The sequence below is a fragment of the Balaenoptera borealis genome (genome assembly GCF_965194805.1).
Source record: "Balaenoptera borealis genome assembly, chromosome: 3".
In the NCBI taxonomy this organism is placed as follows: Eukaryota; Metazoa; Chordata; class Mammalia; order Artiodactyla; family Balaenopteridae; genus Balaenoptera; species Balaenoptera borealis.
Genome location: NC_138866.1, coordinates 114,337,314 through 114,357,468, shown reverse-complemented (window position 1 = coordinate 114,357,468; position 20,155 = coordinate 114,337,314). Strand labels below are relative to the sequence as shown.

The window sequence follows — 20,155 nt, the reverse complement described above, 5'->3', positions numbered from 1 at the left end:
AAGTCTGAAGTGCATAGAGCACAACGAACACGAACATCACGCGGACAAGGGGACTAAACTCCTCGGAAGAATTCGTGAGGGCGGAAGCGGTAGGGAAAGCAGTGTGGGATGGGTCGGACGCCGGAAAGGTGGGGATAGACGTGGGTGGGCGGGACCTGGGGGAGGTGGGTCCGGTAGGTACCGCCCAGGCTTTTGGCGCCAAAAGCCAAGGACTCTTCTCGCGAGAGTCTCGCGAGATACACGGTTTCCCGGCCGCGCGGAGCTCTGTGCTGTGGGTGCTGCAATCTGCTCGAGGTGAGAGCGGGCTGGCGGGAGAGTGAAGTTCCCAAGGGGAGAGCCGGCCGAGGGAGTCAGGCTGGGGAACGGGGATGCCAGGAAGTCGCAGGGAGGGAGTGAGGAAGCAGGAGGACATGACTGAGACGGACCTGGGCTGATCGGGACTGGAGAGGAAGGGAGGCCTGACCGGCTGCGACCTGTGCGGAGAGGAGGTCGGTGGGGACCAGGGCCGGCGCTTTTACTTATTGTTTACCTTTCGGGTCTGTCTCTCTCTAAACCAGGCCTTTTAGTGAAAGGGAACGTGTGTCAGATACATCTTTATATCTCCAGTTTCTGTATCGGGGCTTCTAAACACTGGAGGCGTCCTGTGAATGTTGAATGAATGAATGAACGTGGTTGAAGTGAGAGGACAGACAGGGGAGCGAGGATGAGGGGAGGTCGGAGAAGAGGGATGGGATGGGAAGTTTTGTGGTTTTAGGGCTGGGTAGCAAGGAGGTCGTCGAGTCAGTTTGGTAGGACTTCCTGGCGACAGGGACTTCTGTTTTGGTGACTTAGAAAAAGTTGGACGTTGGACACCTAAGGGTCTGGGAACGAATTTGGATATTAAATTTCTTTGTTACCGTCACTCTTCTGCGAGTCTGAGGACTAGAGGAGGAAGTGAAGAGACCTTCATAAGTGTCTAAAAAGAGACTAGGCAACCATTGTCAAGAAATTAAAGACAGAGTTATCTTATTCACTACAAGTTTACTGACAAGTCCTACCCCAGGCTTGGCTGGTTCCTTGCATTGCATCGTTACACTTAATATAGTTTGTGCCCTGTTATCTCATTCATAGCTCCCTGTTGGCCTCAAAGGTGTGAGCCCTATTTCTTCCCAGAAGGCTTAACTATTGATAGAGTGAGGCCAAAAAGTTCGTTCGTTTTTTCTGCAAGATGGCTCTAGTAGCGCTTCTTAGTTGTCTTTAACTTCATTTGAAACAATGAAATATCAACGTGCATTTAAAAAAAAAACTTATCAAAATTGGTGAACTTTTGTGTAGCCATTTTAATATTGAAGATGGAAGAAAAAAAGCAACACTTTTGGCATAATTATGCTTTGTTATTTCAAGAAAGGTAAAAATGCCACTGAAACATAAAAAAGGATTTGTGCGGTGTATGGAGAAGGTGCTGTGACTGATCGAACATGTCAAAAGTGGTTTGCGAAGTTTCGTGCTGGAGATTTCTCGCTGGATGATGCTCCACAGTCAGGTAGACCAGTGACCAAATTGAGACATTAATTGAGAACAATCAGAGTTATACCATGTGGGAGATAGACATACTCAAAATATCCAAATCAAACGTTGAAGATCATTTGCACCACCTTGGTTATGTGAAGCGCTTTGATGGTTGGGTTCCACATAAGTTAAGCGAAAAACCTTCTTGACCATATTTCTGCATGTGATTCTCTACTTAAACGTAAAGAAAACGTTCTGTTTTTAAAACAAATTGTGATGGGCAATGAAAAGTGGGTACTGTACAATAATGTGGAATGGAAGAGATGTGGGGAAAGGGAAATGAACTTCCACCAACCACACCAAAGGCTGGTCTTCATGCAAAGAAGGTGATGTTGTGTATATGGTGGGATTGGAAGGGAGTCCTCCATTATGAGCTCCTTCCGGAAAACCAAAGATTAATTCCAATAAGTACTGCTCCCAGTTAGACCAACCGAAAGCAGCACTTGACGAAAGGAGTCCAGAATTAGTCAATGGAAAATGCATAATCTTCCATCAGGATACCACAAGACTGCATGTTTCTTTGATGACCAGGCAAAAACTATTACAGCTTGGCTAGGAAGTTCTGATTCATCCACCGTATTCACCAGACATTGAACCTTTGGATTTCCATTTATTTCAGTCTTTACAAAATTCTCTTAATGGAAAAAATTTCAATTCTCTGGAAGACTGTAAAAAGCACCTGGAACAGTTCTTTGCTCAAAAGGATAAAAAGTTTTGGGAAGATGGAATTATGAAGTTACCTGGAAAATGGCAGAAGGTAGTGGAACAGAATGGTGAATACGTTGTTCAAAAAATTTCTTGGTAAAAATGAAAAATGTGTTTTTCATTTTTACCTAACCGAAGGAACTTCAATATGACCTTTAACTGCCTTTCCAGTTTTGAAAACCTATGGTTGATACTTTGTTTTGTTTTTCTGTACTTGTGGTCTTGGAAGTTTAGAATTGGAGAGACTTTGGAGATCCTCTAGCTCCAGTAGTTTTACAGTTTTGGGGAAGCTTTGGAATTCTTCATTCCTCCATTCAACAATTATTTCTGGGACTTCCCTGGTGGTCCAGTGGCTAAGACTCCACGCTCCCAATGTAGGGGGCCCAGGTTTGATCCCTGGTCAGGGAACTAGATCCCACATGCCGCAACTAAGAGTTTGCATGCTGCAGCTAAAGATCCCGCATGCCGCAACTGAAGACCCCATATGACGCAATGAAGGTCCCACGCACAGCAACGAAGATCCCACGTGCTGCAACTAAGACCCGGCACAGCCAAATAAATAAATAAATATTTTTTAAAACCCCAAAAAACCAAATTCTTTCTTTCTTTTTTTAGTGGCCCATTGCAGTTATTAAATCCTGCTAGACAGAATTTACAAGTATCATTGCCATCAGAACTCTCCCTATCCATAAACTCAGGAACTGAACAGATTCAGATAATTTTTTGAGATATCTTTCCTTCATGAACTCTCATGTTATCCCAAACTCAGGAATCTGACAGATTTGGATAATGCATTACACTACCCATGACCTGAACTCACTAAAAATAATTCTCACTATCTGAATTCAGGAAACACATGGATAGTGAGGATTCCTGGGCTACCTGCCCTGGCAGTGAAATGAGAAAGCTCAACTGGCCACCTCAGTTCTGCTCTCTGGGGCCACCCCCTTGTTCCCCTCCTCCAGGGTCCCAGCCTTGCCCTCCAGGAGCCCCTTCCCTGTGCATTTCCCTATTGGCCACATTTGAAGTCGGTGTTAGGAGGTGTGCCCTCCTTTGGGGCTGTAGAACTGCCCAGGTTTTCTGCTAGTTCAAGTTGGGAGGACCAAGATCAACAACTATTTCTTGAGCACTGGCTGTATATCAGTTTTGGGGCTACAGTAGAGGAGCACCGAGACCCACCTTGTCATTGCCCTTTTAGAGCTACAGTCTATTATGGGAGACAGACATTAATCAAATAATCATACAAATAGAACCTAATATTGGAATTGGGTAAGTGCTACAAAACTTGTACTTGACATTTTGAATGCTTGTTATAGGAGGATTTAATTTAGGAAAACTGGGGGAGACTTTTCTGAGGTGACGGTTGAGATCTGAAAGAGATTAGGAGTCAGGGAGGAGCCTTCAAGATAGGAAACAGCTTTGTAAAGGTCTAGTGGCCTGAGGGATAGAAAGAAAAAGCATGGAGAATGGTGTGAAGTAAGTCTGGAGAAGTAGGAAAGTGCTAAACCCTGCAGGGCCTTGGAGTTTTATCATTATCCTAAGAGCAGTAGGAAGCCATTGAAGTATTTAAGCCTAGCAGTAATGTGATCAGCTTGACATTTCCAAAGGTTCAGTTTAGCTGTAATATGGAGAATGGATTGAAAGGGCAAAATGGATAGGAGTAATGGAGTAATCCAAGCAAGAAGTGTTAGGAAGTGGTTGTGGAAATAGGGAGAAATGGACAGACTCAAGGGATAATCTGGAAGTAAAATGGACAGGGTATTTAGGATGGGGGAATGAAGTGTTAAGGATGACTTGCAGGTTTCTGACGTAGAGCTGGATAGGTGTCATTCATTGAATTGGGAAAATGTAGAAGGCTGGTTTTATACATGATGAGTTATAGGTGCCTTTGAGAAATTTTAGAGCTGTAAAATGAGAAGTAGGGATTTAGAGCTCAGATTTGATGTTCAGGTGGAGATAAAAAATTAATGGGTCATCTATAAATCAGACCCATGTGCATAACTGAGTGAAGAGGGCCTAGGATGAAGTCTTGGTTACTAACTGACCAGGCTAGAGGAATATGAATCTGCAAAGAAGATCCAGGAGGAGTGTCCAGGAAGGGAGGAAAGCCAGTTGAGTACTGTGTTTCAGGAGTCAACAAAAACACTTTTCCAGAAAAAGGAACTGATCAAAAGTGTCAGATGTTTCTGAGAGGTCAAGTAAGATGGTACTGAAAAGCATTCTTTCAAGTTACCAACTTAAGGATTATTTCCATTTCTGCAAGGGAAACCTTACTAGAAAACCAGTATGTAAACAGTATTTTTATTTTTATTTTTCCTTTTTCGGCCCCCCCGCACAGCTTATGGCATCTTAGTTCCTGGAGCAGGGATTGAACCCGGGCCCTCAGCAGTGAGAACACAGAGCCCTAACCAGTGGACTACCAGGGAATTCCCAACAGTATTTTTAAAAAGCTTCTCTGGTTGAAGTGGGGTTGAGGTATTGTACCCTGCCTATTTCACACCCCTTTGGACCACAGTTTGAAACCCTCTGAAAAGTTAAAATCATCATTTTATGGTGGGGAAACTCAACAGTTGAGGTAAAATGATTTGCTCAAAATCATATAGTTGTTTAGTGGTGGGGTCTACATTAGAACTCAGTTCTTCTAATTTCTAACTTTGTTCTTTTTTCCATAACTGTTATCTTCTTCACTTTAGTTCATGATGTGTGAGTGTGAAATATGGTTTAACTGACTGAAGCACATGCATTTTGCTGCAAGTGGAACTTAACTGTGTAATAAGAAGACTACTTGGATGCATAAACATGTTTACTTTTTTTTCCCCCTAGAGGAAAAGATGCTAGAACCACAGGAGAATGGCTTGATTGACCTACCAGATTATGAGCATATAGAAGATGAAACTTTTCCTCCATTCCCACCTCCAGCCTCTCCAGGGAGAGAAGATGGTGAAGGAGCTGAACCTGAAGAAGGTCTGTATAGGGTTCCAAAGTGGTGTCCATGTCCAGCTATCCATCTAACAGCTTAGAAATGATACATTTTATAAATGAGGCTTAAGTTACTTAAGTAATATTAAATCTTGGTATATTTCACCAGAGTTAGGGAGAGGAGCACGTGTTCCTGTACCTCCAAAGAGAACAGTTAAAAGGAATATACCCAAGCTGAATGCTGAGAGGTACATTTACTATTTCCTTAAATATTTATACTTTTCTTTCCGTCATTTTTTCCCTCTTATGTTACAAGCTTTTGGTTGGGATGATTTGGAGATCAGACATTTTTCTCAGTTCAGTAATTAATATTTTTTTCTTCTTATGGTCTTGGTTGGACCTTGATGGCTTTAGCAAACTTGAAATTTAAAACATATTTCTATTCACAGATTAATTTCAGAGAGAGGGCTTCCAGCATTAAGGCATGTGTTTGATAAGGCAAAATTCAAAGGTAAAGGTCATGAGGTAAGAAATGTCTGATTTTTATTTTAGACCTTTGTTTTTTAAAATATCAATAAGACTGTGGGCCCATTATCATGTTCTTAGGAATCTTAGAATGTTTCACAGATACCATCATTCATCATCATATCTCTTTAGAAACTATGATGTAGTAGAAAGGACACTATTTGAAGACATTTAGGAACTGTAAATCTCTGCACAACTGTACATTTAAAAATTCTCTTTGAATCATGTAGCGTGGAGATACAATTTTTTGCAGATGATATCTTTGTAGAGCTTTGCAGTTTATGAAGTATTTTCAATTATATTCTTTAATTATCAACCTCTGGGGTAGGTGTTGGTCCCATTATCTAGTGAAGGAAACTGAGTTTTAGAGTTTTAAGCCTCCACTGCCAGTGGTTAAGAACAGAGCCTTGACTTTCCATTGCAGGGCCCAGCTAGAGTAGCATTAACACAGCATGAGCATGATCTTGGTGTGGTATTCAGGATAGTTGGAAAGAGGGAAGCAGCTGGAGGCAGACAGCAATTCAGAGGCTATTTCACTGCCAGCGGAATGAGGTAAAATAGCCTGGATAGGGTAATAGTAGAGGGATGAACAACGTATAATACTTGGAGGTGATTGGGAGGTACAAAAGTAAAAATTAATCCCAAGATTTCAAACCTGGGAGGCTGAAAAATTGTAGTACATTTGCTTAGTTTCGGTGGACAGGAAGGGAGAATATAAGCCTGTGTCCTATTTTGCCACAAAACTAAACATAAATCAAGATTTTTAAAACCATGCCCCGCTTGGTTAATTCATTGCTCTTATTGAAATTTTCAGGTAGTAGTGATGAATTGGTGCTTTGAATTTATGACGTCTTCATCATTTTCATAATAAGTACTTTAAAAGATAAATAAACTTATACGAAGGATAAATATTTTGTGTTCCTTCACTGGGTGAGGTTGGGCTCTGAGTTTGTCTAGTCTTCTGTACTTTGCCTTTGAAAATTCTACTATTTTCTAACGAAGCTGAATCCTGGATGCTTTTCTCTCCATGTATGACTTGGGACTTCACACTGTATTTAGGTATTTCTCTTCTCTGTCCCTTGGGTCTAATGTGATATTGTGAGGTGGCTGATCAGCTACCCTAACAACTGGAAAATGGTCATAGGTGATTGAACTTTTTTTTTAAATTAAAAAAAAATTTTATTTTATTTATTTATTTTTGACTGTATTGGGTCTTCGTTGCTGCACGCGGGCTTTCTCTAGTTGCGGCGAGCAGGGGCTACTCTTCGTTGTGGTGCACGGGCTTCTCATTGCAGTGGCTTCTCTTGTTGCGGAGCACGGGCTCTAGGCGCGTGGGCTTCAGTAGTTGTGGCTCGCGGGCTCTGGAGTGCAGGCTCAGTAGTTGTGGCGCACGGGCTTAGTTGCTCCGCGGCATGTGGGATCTTCCTGGACGAGGGATCGAACCTGTGTCCCCTGCATTGACAGGCAGATTCTTATCCACTGCGCCCCCAGGGAAGCCCGATGATAGAACTTTTGAAAGAACTTTTATCTTTATCAGAATGAGAATGAAATGACATTATGTTCTCAGCATTACACATTGAGTTATTGGTAGAGTTGATTGTTTTAACCATTAGCTTCTTAGACAAGGTCAAATAGCACCACAAACAATAATTGCCAACATTTGAGGACTTGTTTTGTGCCAGGCACTTTACTTGTATTACTTAATCCTCCTAACAACCCAATGAGGTATGTACATTCTCGTTTTATTCATGAAGAAAAAGGCACACAGAGGTAAAGTGATTTGTTCAAAGTCACACAGCTATTAAATGGTAGAATTTAGATTTGAATCTATGCAGTCTGATCCAGAGCTTTTAACCAGTCTCCTATTTTAAAATACTATAAGAAAATTAAAAAATATTGTACAGTGAAATCAGGAATTTGGAACTTTTTTCATTTATTACTCCAGTTTATTAAACTTTGTTTTTCATTTTCATTAAAAAAATTTTTTAATGTTAAATTGAAATTTCAAATATAGAGAGGTATTGTGGTCTGAGAATGTTTACACTGTTGTTGCTAGTCTTTGGTACTTTGCCCTTGGGATTTCTGAATATATTTTCACAGAGCTGATTCTCAATGCTTTCTGTACATCATTTAGAGACCTGTCAGTTTGTGTAGTTATTTCTAAAAGATATCTTGCCATATTTTATTGAAGTTTATTTTCAAGTATTTATAGGTCTGAAAAGACACATGTGATTATCTTTTAACTTTTATTAAGTTTTCATACTAGGTTTCTTTTTTCCTCTGATGTTTAAAAACCTATTCAGTGCTGTTAGACTGCAGTCCTCTAAGCCAGCAGTCCCCAACCTTTTTGGCACCAGGGACTGGTTTCGTGGAAGACAGTTTTTCCCGGGGGACGAGGGGTGGTGAGGGGTGTGGAGGATGGTTCAGGCGGTAATGTGAGCGATGGGGAGCGGCAAATGAAGCTTCGCTCTCTTGCTCGCCCACTGCTCACCTCCTGCTGTTCGGCCTGGTTCCTAACCCACCGTGGACCGGTCCCCGGCCCGGGGTTGGGGACACCTGCTCTAAGCCCTTGATAAATACTTTTCTTCTTAAAGTTTCTTTATTAACCTTATAAATATAAAAGGACACCAGTGACTTTGGTACTCTTATTCAGTTCTAAAATCTGCTGACAAGGTCAGTTGTGAGAATGAGTCTTCTGTTTAGCATTTTTATTTTTATGTTCCAGGCTGAGGACTTGAAGACAGTAATCAGACACATGGAGCACTGGGCGCATAGGCTGTTCCCTAAACTGCAATTTGAAGATTTTATTGACAGAGTTGAATATCTGGGAAATAAAAAAGAAGTTCAGGTAGGTGTTGAGATTATTATGAATATCATTCACAATGCTAAATTGTATAAGGATTAGTGAGGCTAAGTAGCTCTTTGGGGTCTTCATTTTCAGTCTTAGTAGAGAGAAGGAAAATTAATAGTAGCTATTTGAACAACTTTTTTTGAAACTAATAATAAAATCAATGACCGTTTTCCCCCAAATCTAAGTGAAAATATAAAAATGTTTTTTATTTTCAGACCTGTTTAAAACAAATTCGACTTGATCTCCCTATTTTGCATGAAGATTTTGTTAGCAATAAAGGTAAGAATATAGGTTTATCTACTTTATAATAATTTTGCTTTTAGAAATGGATCTAGTTGGGGTAGGCAGTGTTACAGGACTGGGTTCTTAGTCTATTTTGAGTATATAATTAAAGTACAGTAAATAGGAATGAGTTAAGATGCCTTGGTACATCTAGAATGTTGTGCATGATATTTGTTTCTTAAAGACATGGTGGTATGCCATTAAGAGATGTAAAATATATTTAGCCACAGAACATGAGCTTTTGAGAACTCATGATGATGACGCATTGATCCTTTGTAGTGCTTGCTAATAAAAATATATGACAAGATACAGTGTTCATATACATGTCCACCATTATAAAAAAGTGGCTCTGAGAAATTAGGCAGAACAATTTGATGATGAAATAGGTCACGTCTCACACAAGAGTACAGCTCTTGTATATAGGATTTTAATTAGACCTATGTGACTGTTCCTGGTATTGATTGCATTTGTTAGTTGTACAATGCAACCATAGGCAGTCACACACATCAAAACATATGGTTCCTGCCGACAGGGTCTGTATAGTTATCAGATTTTCTGTGCGATGGCTCCATACATGTTTGTTTTTTGTTTTTAAAAAATTTAATAGATGTAGCAGAAAATACAGGCTCCATATAGAATCCCCCAAAGTTATTTATAAACTGCTTTTAAAAGTGTGAAGGATTGTGATTTAAATAATCCAAGATTTAATTATTTGGTAAGGTATGGTACGAATTGATGGCATGGGATTTGATAGATGGAAAGGAATTAGTTATTACAGTCTAAATCCCACAACATGTACTACTGGGTCAGTTAGCTTATTCATCGAACTTTTTGAGCTGCGTACTATGTGCTAAAGGTTCAGGGATAAAGATGAATGCGATCATACCCCTTGCTTCATGGGCTAACAGACGGTGAACTAGTAACATGCCAGTAGTCTGCAAGGTGCTGTAATTGGAGATGAACAGGGGACAGTGTACGGGGCAAAGGAGAACACAGTTACTTTTACCTAGGGGAGGGGAAAGCTTGGTAAGAGAGGGGAAAGCTTCACAGAGGAGGTATCACAAGTACTTTGAATGATAAGCAGTAGAGGTTAGGCAGAGGTGATTTTGGATAGAGGCAGCCACTTATGCAGAGGCATAAATGAACATGGCACCATTCATGGAATTACAGGCAAGTTGCGGTATAGGGTACATAGAGGAGTCCTGTATCAGAGAGCCTTGTTTGTTGTTGAATCTGTTTTCTTTGTATCCTAAGAGAATAGTCTCCAGACCTTTTGCATGAGGCACTACAACAGTAAAAATGTTTTGAACATTTTATTTTTCTAACACGTGTACTGCTGTACTGATACGATATATAATGTACATTTTTGATCTTAACATTACAGTTTTAAAGTAAGAACAATATGATTGAATATTCTATTGAATAATTTTTACCGAAAATTTTGGGCTAATACTTTTTGATCAGTGGTTTGAAGGTTTGGTTGTAGATTCAGTTTTTTCTCCCAAATCTTGGTTTTAACCTTTCTAAGATGCGTAAACCCAAATGGAAGTAGAGCATCATTAACTGCACTTAGTAAATCTTGGTATTCATCTTTCATTCTCACTCACCAGTGCAAGGACTTTTGTTGAAGTTTACTAGCAAATTTTCATCTGCCCCTTTTCAATCGTTTTACTTAAAATTAGTCAGCTTTTATATTTTTAGCACGTGTCGTCATGTCATTCCTCTGCTCAAAGCCCTGTAGTGGCTCCTTATTTCAATCAAAGTAAAAGCCACAGTCTTTATATTGTCCTACTTGGCCCTATAGAATCTTGTTTTTGTGTCCTCATCCCATTCCTCTTGCCTCCCTGACGGTATCTTTACTATTCCGTTGCTTCAGCCACATTTGCGTCCTAGCTGTTCCTTGAGCCTTCCAGGCATATTTCTGTCTTAAGGCTTTTGCACTCTGCCTTGAACACTGTCCTTTGCCCTCCCTCCTGCCCCTAAATCTGCATGGCTAACTCTCTCACCCGCGTCAAACTGTTTTCAAATGTCAGCTCAGTGAAGTCTCCCCTACCACGCTGTTAAAATTGGACCCCCAGCCCCATTCCTGATTTCACTATGCTTTTTTTAAATAACTCTTATTTCCCTTTAATTATTATGTAGTTTGTTTATCTGTTAGTTTATATGTACCAGAGTGATGGCATCCTGTAGCACATTGAATATTTCTGGCCTTAGCTTCTTTGCCACAATAGCTTGCCTATGAATGTGGCAGTGAATGAATTTCATGTGTGGTTCTCATTTTTTTTAATGCCACTTTTATCCTAGTCAAAAGTGGTTATATTCACATGGATATTCTGTAAGACATTGTTTGTACTAAAGAGGTCATTTACTGTTGAAGAGATCTTTCCTTTCATGGCTCACAGAAGAATATTGAATAGTTTTTTATGTATTTCATTACTATTAATTCAGAATCCTATAAGCCCTATAAGGTGAAGCATATTAGAAATCCTGTATATTGCATAATTGGTTCTAATACTTGTTTCTTAACTTTTCCAGCAATGTTTTCTAAATGTACTCCATCAATATTTCCTGACAAAGGAATGTATTTTAGTTTCTTTTTTTTTTTAATTAATTAATTAATTTATTTATTTATGGCTGTGTTGGGTCTTCGTTTCTGTGCGAGGGCTTTCTCTACTTGTGGCAAGCGGGGGCCACTCTTCATCGTGGTGTGCGGGCCTCTCACTATCGTGGCCTCTCTTGTTGCGGAGCACAGGCTCCAGACGCGCAGGCTCAGTAATTGTGGCTCACGGGCCCAGGTGCTCCGCGGCATGTGGGATCTTCTCAGACCAGGGCTTGAACCCGTGTCCCCTGCATTGGCAGGCAGATTCTCAACCACTGTGCCACCAGGGAAGCCCCTATTTTAGTTTCTTGACACATTTTTTTCCATATCAGGAGGGAAAAGTGTATGGCTTTCTGTCTTTCACCATTAAGGAAGAAACCTCAAAAGGGGCTTAGATTGTAAAATGCTGGATTAAATACATGATTTTTAAACCTCACTGGTTTGTCTTTATGTTTTAAATGTTTTGCTAGTTGTGATGGTTTTTACTGGCATTAGCTAATACCTCACTGTACAATATGTACATAGGACATAGGACAAGAGTAACTGTAAACTCATATTTCAAATGGTGGTCTTGGTGATATGAAGTTTTTTTTGCCCACTTGTCAGATCTGATGAGGTTATTTATTATTTTTTTAACCACATAATGTGAATGATACAGAGAGAAGGTGAAGTGTCAGCTTTGCCATCTTCTTAGTTCTTGCTTGTACTTCTGTTATCTTCTACCTACAGGTGTTTTGTTATTTCGCAAAAATCTTTTAAAGCTACCACTTGTGCATTTTGTTAGGGTTGTTTTCGTTAAAATAGATAGTATGTCAGTTTGCTTAACTGGGTAGTCAGAATTAGCTGTGTATCATAGTATGCTGAAATTAAAAAATGAGTGAGGACCCAATTCCACCCTTCCACAGTATGAGCTTGCTGTCTTGAAGGTAGCTTACAGACCAGATGATTGCTGTCATATGGATAAGTGATAGTTTGTCACTGCCAGTTCTTCTTTTAAATATAAGTTAGTAAAACTTAATTTTTCGTAATTCTTAAATGAAATATAAATGGAAGATCTAGTATTTACTTTTCATACCCTGTGGATCATTTTAGGAACATCCTACTTTGAGATAACAGGTGTACAGGGCTTTAAGAATTTATTAAGACTAATCATGTAGAGAGCACTGAATTTTTTAAAAAGTTAACTTGGAAATATGTCCACAGATCTCTAAATTTCATCCCCTTTTTCACTTTGTGTCTCAGTTTTACCGTACACAAAAAATAGCCTATATAAAATCATTACTGTGTATCATACAGACAATATGGCAAGCTACTAAAATGTTTTTAATATAAAGCAAGGATAGGGCTTCCCTGGTGGCACAGTGGTTGAGAATCTGCCTGCCAATGCAAGGGACACGGGTTCGAGCCCTGGTCTTGGAAGATCCCACATGCTGCGGAGCAACTAAGCCCGTGTGCCACAACTACTGAGCTTGTGCTCCAGAGCCTGCAAGCCACAACTACTGAAGCCCGCGCGCCTAGAGCCTGTGCTCCACAACAAGAGAAGTCACCGCAATGAGAAACCCGCACACCGCAAGGAAGAGTAGCCCCCGCTCACCGCAACTAGAGAAAAAACCTGCATGCAGCAACGAAGACCCAACGCAGCCAAAAATAAATAAATAAATAAATAAATAAAAAACACAACAAGGATATACTTTGGATTCTTTAAGTTCTTTTATTAGCAACTAAGAACTTTTGCTTTCTGTTCATGCATGTTTTTAAACTAGTATTCCATTGGACTTAAAATGCCTCTTTAAAGTGATTAATAAATATTCCTTCTACCTGTTTGAATCAAGCATGTATTTGTAACATTCTCATACCTCAAATTGTTTCTTCAGGTCTGGCACCTTGTTGCTTTAAACTGGTTTTCAGTTAATAGCTGCATAAGCTCTTTTTCTAATTAGTTTAACACTACAGATGTACTAATTTTTTCTTTTCTACTGCAGATGAAGTAGGGGAAAATAATGGCCATGATGTAACTGCTACCGAGTTAGATCCCTTTCTGACAAACTCATCTGAAAGTGCAAAGTTCGCTTCTGAGTCTAGTAGAAGCCTAACAGAAGAACAACAACAAAGAATTGAGAGAAATAAACAACTGGCCTTGGAAAGAAGACAGGCAAAGCTACTGAGTAATAGTCAGTCCCTAGGAAATGGTAAATTTTATGCTGGATTTTATGTGCTACCATTAATATACCAAGGGCATGTTAGAAATTTTAACCTATTTACTCTTCCCCAAAATAAAATACCTCTAGGAATAGATAAATGTGATATAGTATATTAAGCTTATGTATATTTGAGGGAGAGTGGGCGTGAGAGCTAGCTGGAATCCTCAAAGAATATATGAGTCCAGGACGGTTTTCTGGGTAGCTGAGTGTCTCTTAAAAAATTGTTTTAATCATTTAAAATTGATTCTGGATCTTTCGAAAACATATTCTTCCCTGACTCCTTAAAACATGTGACATATAATTTTATCTTTATGAGAATTAAAACATTATTGTGGTACTTTCCTAAACATATAAAATTCTCTGTACCCATTGAGGACTTTAGAGCCATTTGTTGTGACATGAATAGGTCCAAAAATGCTTTTTATTGCAGCGTTTCACTTCTGTTGTGAGCTGTCATGTTTGATTTCTTGTTGATTCCCTTGTCTCTTTTAAAACTGCCTTAAAATTTGCTGTTTTTTAAACAGACTGTGGGTTTGGAAACTAGACAAGTTTGTTAAAACTATATTTAAAAATAATTGCAAATTGGTTTTGAATGAAGCACGCACAGTCGCATTTATCTTTGTCAATTTCCAATCCAATTTTTTCCTTTTGAAATGGGAAAATAGGAATTACAGTAAGTAGTGAAGATTACATGTTGTAAAACAAGTTTCACCCAAAATAATGAATTCTCAAGTGAAAATTATTCAGTGGTATTATTATGATTTTTTCCAGTTAGAATGAATTTAAATTATTTCTTTTTTGTTTTAACATCTTTATTGGAGTATAATTGCTTTACAATGTTGTGTTCGTTTCTGGTGTTTAACAAAGTGAATCAGCTATACATATACATATATCCCCATATCCCCTCCCTCTTGCGTCTCCCTCCCACCCTCCCTATCCCACCCCTCTGGGTGGTCACAAAGCACCGAGCTGATCTCCCTGTGCTATGTGGCTGCTTCCCACTAGCTATCTATTTTACATTTGGTAGTGTATATATGTCCATGCCACTCTCTCACTTCATCCCACTTCATGAATTTTTGTGTCATACTTGTACAGGAGCCATGCTAATCTTCTCTATCATTCCAATTTTAGTATATGTGCTGCCGAAGCAAGCACTAATTTTTTTTTTTTTTAAGTTTCTTTTTAAAAAATTTTAATTATTTATTTATTTTTGTTTGGCTGCATTGGGTCTTTGTTGCTGCACGCGGGCTTTCTCTGGTTGGAGCAAGCGGGGGCTACTCTTCATTGCAGTGCACGGGCTTCTCATTGCAGTGGCTTCTCTTGTTGCGGAGCATGGGCTCTAGGCACGTGGGCTTCAGTAGTTGCAGCACATGGGCTCAGTAGTTGGGGCACGCAGGCCCTAGAATGCGCAGGCTTCAGTAGTTGCAGCATGTGGGCTCAGTAGTTGCGGCACGTGGGCCCTAGAGTGCGGGCTTCTGTAGTTGAGGCTCGTGGTCTCTAGAGCACAGGCTCAGTAGTTGTGGTGCAGGGGCTTAGTTGCTCCGTGCCATGTGGGATCTTCCCGGACCAGGGATCGAACCTGTGTCTCCTACGTTGGCAGGAGGATTCTTAACCACTGTGCCACCAGGGAAGTCCAGGATGAATTTAATTTTTAACTTAACAAATGGATGTTTTATACTACCTTGTGAAAAATTTAATGAAGATACAACTATTGTTGATGTCAGTTCTTCCTTGCTGTCGTTATCAAAGTTTACGTGGCAATAAGCATTTTAAGGCTCATCTTCTATTTATAATATATGACTTTAAGGGACTTCCCTGGTGGTGTAGTGGATAAGAATCCGCCTGCCAGTGCAGGGGACATGGGTTCAATCTCTGGTCCAGGAAGATCCCACATGCCATGGAGCAACTAAGCCTGTGTGCCACAACTACTGAGCCTGTGCTCTAGATCCCATGAGCCACAACTACTGAGTTCTTGTGCCACAGCTACTGAGGCCCATGCGCCCTAGAGCCCGTGCTCCGCAACAAGAGAGACCACCACGATGAGAAGCCCGCGCACCACAAAAGGAGTAGCCCCTGCTCACCGCAACTAGGGAAAGCCCATGCACAGCAACAAAGACCCAATGCAGCCAAAAAAATAAAAATTAAAAAAAAAAGATATTTATATGACTTTAAAATTTTTCAATAGAAATGAGTATCTTAAATATTCTTTACTGTAGATCACTTTGACATGTATCTCATAAGAACATTTGATTTTTAAAAACTTCTCTCTAGTACTTGTGATTTTCTAAATGAGAACAGTTGCATTTCACTGTGATTCAGAAGTCTGAGTTCAAGACTTGCATTTTGAATGGATTTTATATATGTATAAAAATGGCTTTATTTGGAAGAAAGTTATTATAATTAATATTAACTAAAGTGATCGTAGATTTCACCTCTACTGATTTAAACTTGTGAAGAAGTTTGTATTAGGTAAGATTAGATCAGGTGCTTGTAATGAATAGTAATGATTTCTCTTGCAGACTTGTTAATGAACACACCCAGTACACAGACACCTGAAGAGGGTAGTACAGGTGAGGAGCAAAAGGAGGAAGAATCAAATGGATTTAACAAAGACCTTCTAGACAATCCACATAATGATGCTCCTGCCAATACTGTAAATGAAGAGGAGGAATTAAAAATAGAGAAAATGCAACTGGACCAGTCCTTTTAAAATATATAATAGTAACTTAAGGCTTCATCTAGAAATATTACTGAGGTTGGATAGGCCTCAAATGAGAAAATCTATTAACTTGCTATCTTCCAAATTTGAGATGACTATGCATTTTGCCTACTTTGAGTGAAAATCCATATATAGTGAAACTTTTATAGATTCCTGTTTAAAATCTGGTATTATTTATAATTTATACTTGTTTCTTATTCACTTTCGTTGTCTATTTATTCTCCTTAGTGTTTACTTTTATATAGGTATGACCTTGTAAAAATGATTGGTAGTTAATAAGTAGCTTCCACTGCTAGTGTGCCATTGAATGCCCTGTTTTTACTAAATTGGGTGGTGTTTTAAGATGTAAATATGTAATAAATGCTAATGTTCTTTTATTTTTAAATAAAAAGCTCACAAACTATCCCTAGAGGCTTTATAAAATTTTCTCATTGCTATTTAGTTCTACACTTTACATTTTTGGTAAAATGTTCACAGTTGTTATATGTGTTTACATGTCTTTTGAGGAGTCACTTTAATACTTAAAGGGTCACGTGAAAAGCTGATATATTGCCTGGCCTGCATAGGTGCTATGGAAGTTCACATGCTCCTTGGTACCATACTGACTAGTTAGTTGGAGAGAAACTTGCAAAGTATAATGGGGAACACAGAGCACGTAGGGAGGATTCGGTGGAGATGCCAAGGATTGGGAAGAACATGTACAATAATATAGAAATGAAAATCTAGGAAATGAGAGATTTGGGAATGGTGAATATGAGGCTGAAGTGTTAGGGCCACATGGTGGGAGGACTTAATTGGAGTTTTTCCTGCCTGAGTTTATCAACTCGGTGGAGGGGTAATTGCAGATAGAAAGTACCACGTTGAGAATCAAGTTTAAAGGTTGGTCTGGTTCTTGGCAGGAGGTTCCCATGGGGGAGAGGGAAAGGCAAAGCTAGTTTTTACAAACTAGGACATGGGAAGGTTGCTTTTTGGGGGGAAGACTGGCAAGAGTGATGGTGCTAAGTAACAAGTCTCCAGCAAGGGCAAGTCCAATGCAACTCATCATCTGAGGAGAGGGTAGGAAGGGAGGTTTGAGAGAACAGACCTTACCCAGTGCACCCCACCCCGCTCCCTATGCCCTATCCCCAGTTGGTGCTGGGGACAGCAGGGGTGACTGAGTCAAATGCGAAATAGGGAGCTTTAAAGTGGATATGTGGACAGGACGGAGCTTATTATATGAAGGTGACTGAAAAGTTAATCTGGCAGATGTCAGAGGGGCCTATGACCCAAATGGCCCAGTGTGGCAATTACTGGAAAAATTAATACTATAAAAGAATGGATTTGAGACAAGCTAACCAAAAGTCAATTCTGGGTTTATTAACAAGACCAGCAACATGATTTGCAGAGCCAGGATTCAGTATCTACTTATCTCTGAAAAGCCACTCTCCATAGTGACCTAACTGTACTTTATTTAATGCAACTTAAATTAATGATAAGAAAATATTTCACAAATATCTGAAATATCTACCCAATTCCACTCAGGGATTGGGTGACATTGGGTGACGCAGAAAATTATATCTTAATGTTTAAAAGAAGGTAAAACATTCATGTAAGACAAAGGTCTTTTAATGAAGTAAGAAGAGTTTCATATTCCATAACTGTTGGAAACATCCAGGAGAGCTAGGTCTCTTATTTCCTCTAGAAGTGTGTACAGGCTTCTTCCCTTTGTTTGGCAATATTTTTGATAATCTTTCTCGATGACATTTACTTTGACTTCTTGAGCAAGCTGAGCTTCCTCCACAGATCTAGTTACTTCTTTCACTAAATCACTCTTTAGCAAGAGGGAACTCTGCTGAAAAAGTTCTGTATCTGGCATCATGTATGGTTTGTTGCTTATTATTTCAAGCCTTATTGTATCAGAATGGCAACGTGAGGCCTGTACAGATATTCTCACCTGTCATAGAGGAGAAAATGCATATTACTAAATCACAGTCTTTGTTCTTTGCAGTGAAAGCAATTCTTAACATAAATACAGACTTACTGTTACGTGGTAATATAAATACAGACTTACTGTTACGTGGTCAAACAAATGGAACGTAACAGATTCCCCTCCTGTCGTGGTAGAGGTGATTTTGTTTTGAAATCGTTGAAGGGATCCTGGTTTCCATTCAGAATGGCCATCTGGGCTGCATGAGATCACCAAACCATCTTTATTTTTTAGATAAGCAGCACCTTTAATCCCAAACCTGAATCATTGTCAGAATAAAAATCCAGAGATATTCTTAGTATGCAGATTTTGTATACTTATCTAGAATGCTAGTTTTTCTTACAGATTAAAAACAACTTTTCCAAAAAAAAAAAAAAAGAACTTTTCATCTGATTTACCTCCAAATATCTATTTCATTGAGCAGATGGAAACAAAATGTTTTGCTAAATAACAAAGTAAAACTCTAAGACTGATAGAGATGTACTAGATTCTAATATCCATTTATACTTACATAATGAATTATATATTATTACATTATGTACATATGGTAACTACAAAACAGTTGCTAAAATAAATGCTTTAATAAATTATATCTAATGTACCGTTTATATACCATGTCTATACTTTAAGGTTAACCATGATTTCTTAACAACTCTTGTGTTAGAAATAACATACCTTGGTATAAACACAAGCACACCGTTTGTCCTAATTGAATAAATAACCCCATCAGATATGCAACGCTTCTCAGTTTCTGGGTCTTTGTCTTTAAAATACATGCACTGGAAGAGCTCTGTAGACTGCTTCTGAGAATGCTGTGCTGCCTGTAAGAAGAAGCACAACCCCAAAGCGTGATGATGGACTTTCCTGACATCCCCAGAAGAAACGTGATTCATATTCCCACAGAAACAATGTCTTTTAAAAAAGGCTAGGTTCTAGAAAACTATTAATACAAACATTCTTCTCTATTATGAATTAAGTCAATTTTGTGGGACCCTTTATCATTCCCTCAAAAATGTCTTAGAAACTTAATTCTTTTAAGAAAACAACTTGTTTGTTATTTAAAAACTGTCTCTAGTTCATTCAGGAAGAGGAAAAGTATCCAGGTCTATGTCTTACCTTTATTTTCAAGTCTGTCCTACCAAAATCCTGCTGGTAGAAGTGCAAATTAGAACTACTATTCTGAAGGGCAATTTAGTAATAGGTATGAAAGTTTTATTTGTGCAGCCCTTTCGACTCAGCAATTCATTATTACCAGGGATTTATCCAGGTAAAACGTGAGAAGTCTGTAAAAGTGTATACACAAGGATGGTTGTAAACTAGATTGCCTGGAACAGTGCTGCCTAACAACTTTCTGCAATGATGGAAGCGTTCTGTATCTGTGTTCCATAGGTAGCCACAAGCCACACGTGTCTGTTGGGCACGTGAAATGTGGCTAGTGTGACTGAGGAACTGAATTTTTAATTTAAACCAGCATGACTAGTGGCTATAATGTTGCACAGTATCAAACTAGAACTCTGGATACAGAAAATAATATTAAACATTTAGGTAGCTTCCAATCTTATGTATCACCAAATGGTCTAGTTCTAAGCTGTACAACATTATGGCCACTAGCAACAATATAAAATAGAATGCAAAGCAGTTTCTAAAACAATGATGTAACTATATTGACATGGTGTGCTATCAATAACATGTTAAGTGAAAAAAGGCAGATTTCAAACAGCAGGTATGATTGGATAATTTTATAAATAAAAAGCATTGTCTAGAATTGTTATTATCTTTGGGTAGTACGATGATAATCTTTCACATTTCTACATTTTGGGAAAAACATCTAACCCGTGGT

The 20,155-nt window shown here is 39.0% G+C and overlaps 2 protein-coding genes across 10 annotated transcripts in view; one reads left to right on the top strand and one right to left on the bottom strand.

Moving 5' to 3' along the window:
* The first annotated feature begins 192 nt into the window (after positions 1-192).
* TIPIN (TIMELESS interacting protein) lies at positions 193-16,533 on the top strand. Of its 5 annotated transcripts, XM_082383502.1 has the most exons (9): positions 246-294; positions 2,168-2,305; positions 5,077-5,217; positions 5,342-5,420; positions 5,622-5,697; positions 8,423-8,545; positions 8,764-8,827; positions 13,412-13,618; positions 16,150-16,533. In XM_082383502.1, exons 2-9 carry the CDS (start codon positions 2,296-2,298, stop codon positions 16,338-16,340), a joined length of 891 nt encoding a protein of 296 aa, XP_082239628.1. In that variant the 5' UTR covers positions 246-294; positions 2,168-2,295; the 3' UTR covers positions 16,341-16,533. The 5 variants fall into 5 exon arrangements, with proteins under 5 accessions (XP_082239632.1, XP_082239628.1, XP_082239629.1 ...); XM_082383506.1 differs by lacking the exon at positions 2,168-2,305 and having other exon boundaries at positions 193-294; XM_082383503.1 differs by lacking the exon at positions 2,168-2,305 and having other exon boundaries at positions 269-488.
* A 1,147-nt stretch (positions 16,534-17,680) lies between these two features.
* Positions 17,681-20,155, bottom strand: part of DIS3L (DIS3 like exosome 3'-5' exoribonuclease) — a 35,147-nt gene continuing 32,672 nt past the window's right edge. For 4 of the 5 annotated variants that reach the window (XM_082383278.1, XM_082383281.1, XM_082383280.1 and 1 more), the window contains 3 exons: positions 18,991-19,136; positions 18,400-18,574; positions 17,681-18,282 (listed from right to left, as the gene is read on the bottom strand). In XM_082383278.1, coding sequence (XP_082239404.1) covers positions 17,974-18,282; positions 18,400-18,574; positions 18,991-19,136 — 630 coding nt within the window. In that variant the 3' untranslated portion in view covers positions 17,681-17,973. The remainder of the gene's footprint in view (positions 18,283-18,399; positions 18,575-18,990; positions 19,137-20,155) is intronic. The other variant, XM_082383279.1, reaches the window with a different exon arrangement.

Bases quoted from the DNA above. Each gene is read 5' to 3' on its own strand.
- TIPIN (XM_082383502.1), top strand. The intron at 8,546-8,763 runs GTAGGTGTTGAG...TTTTATTTTCAG, and splicing joins GAAATAAAAAAGAAGTTCAG to ACCTGTTTAAAACAAATTCG. The intron at 8,828-13,411 runs GTAAGAATATAG...TTTCTACTGCAG, and splicing joins AGATTTTGTTAGCAATAAAG to ATGAAGTAGGGGAAAATAAT.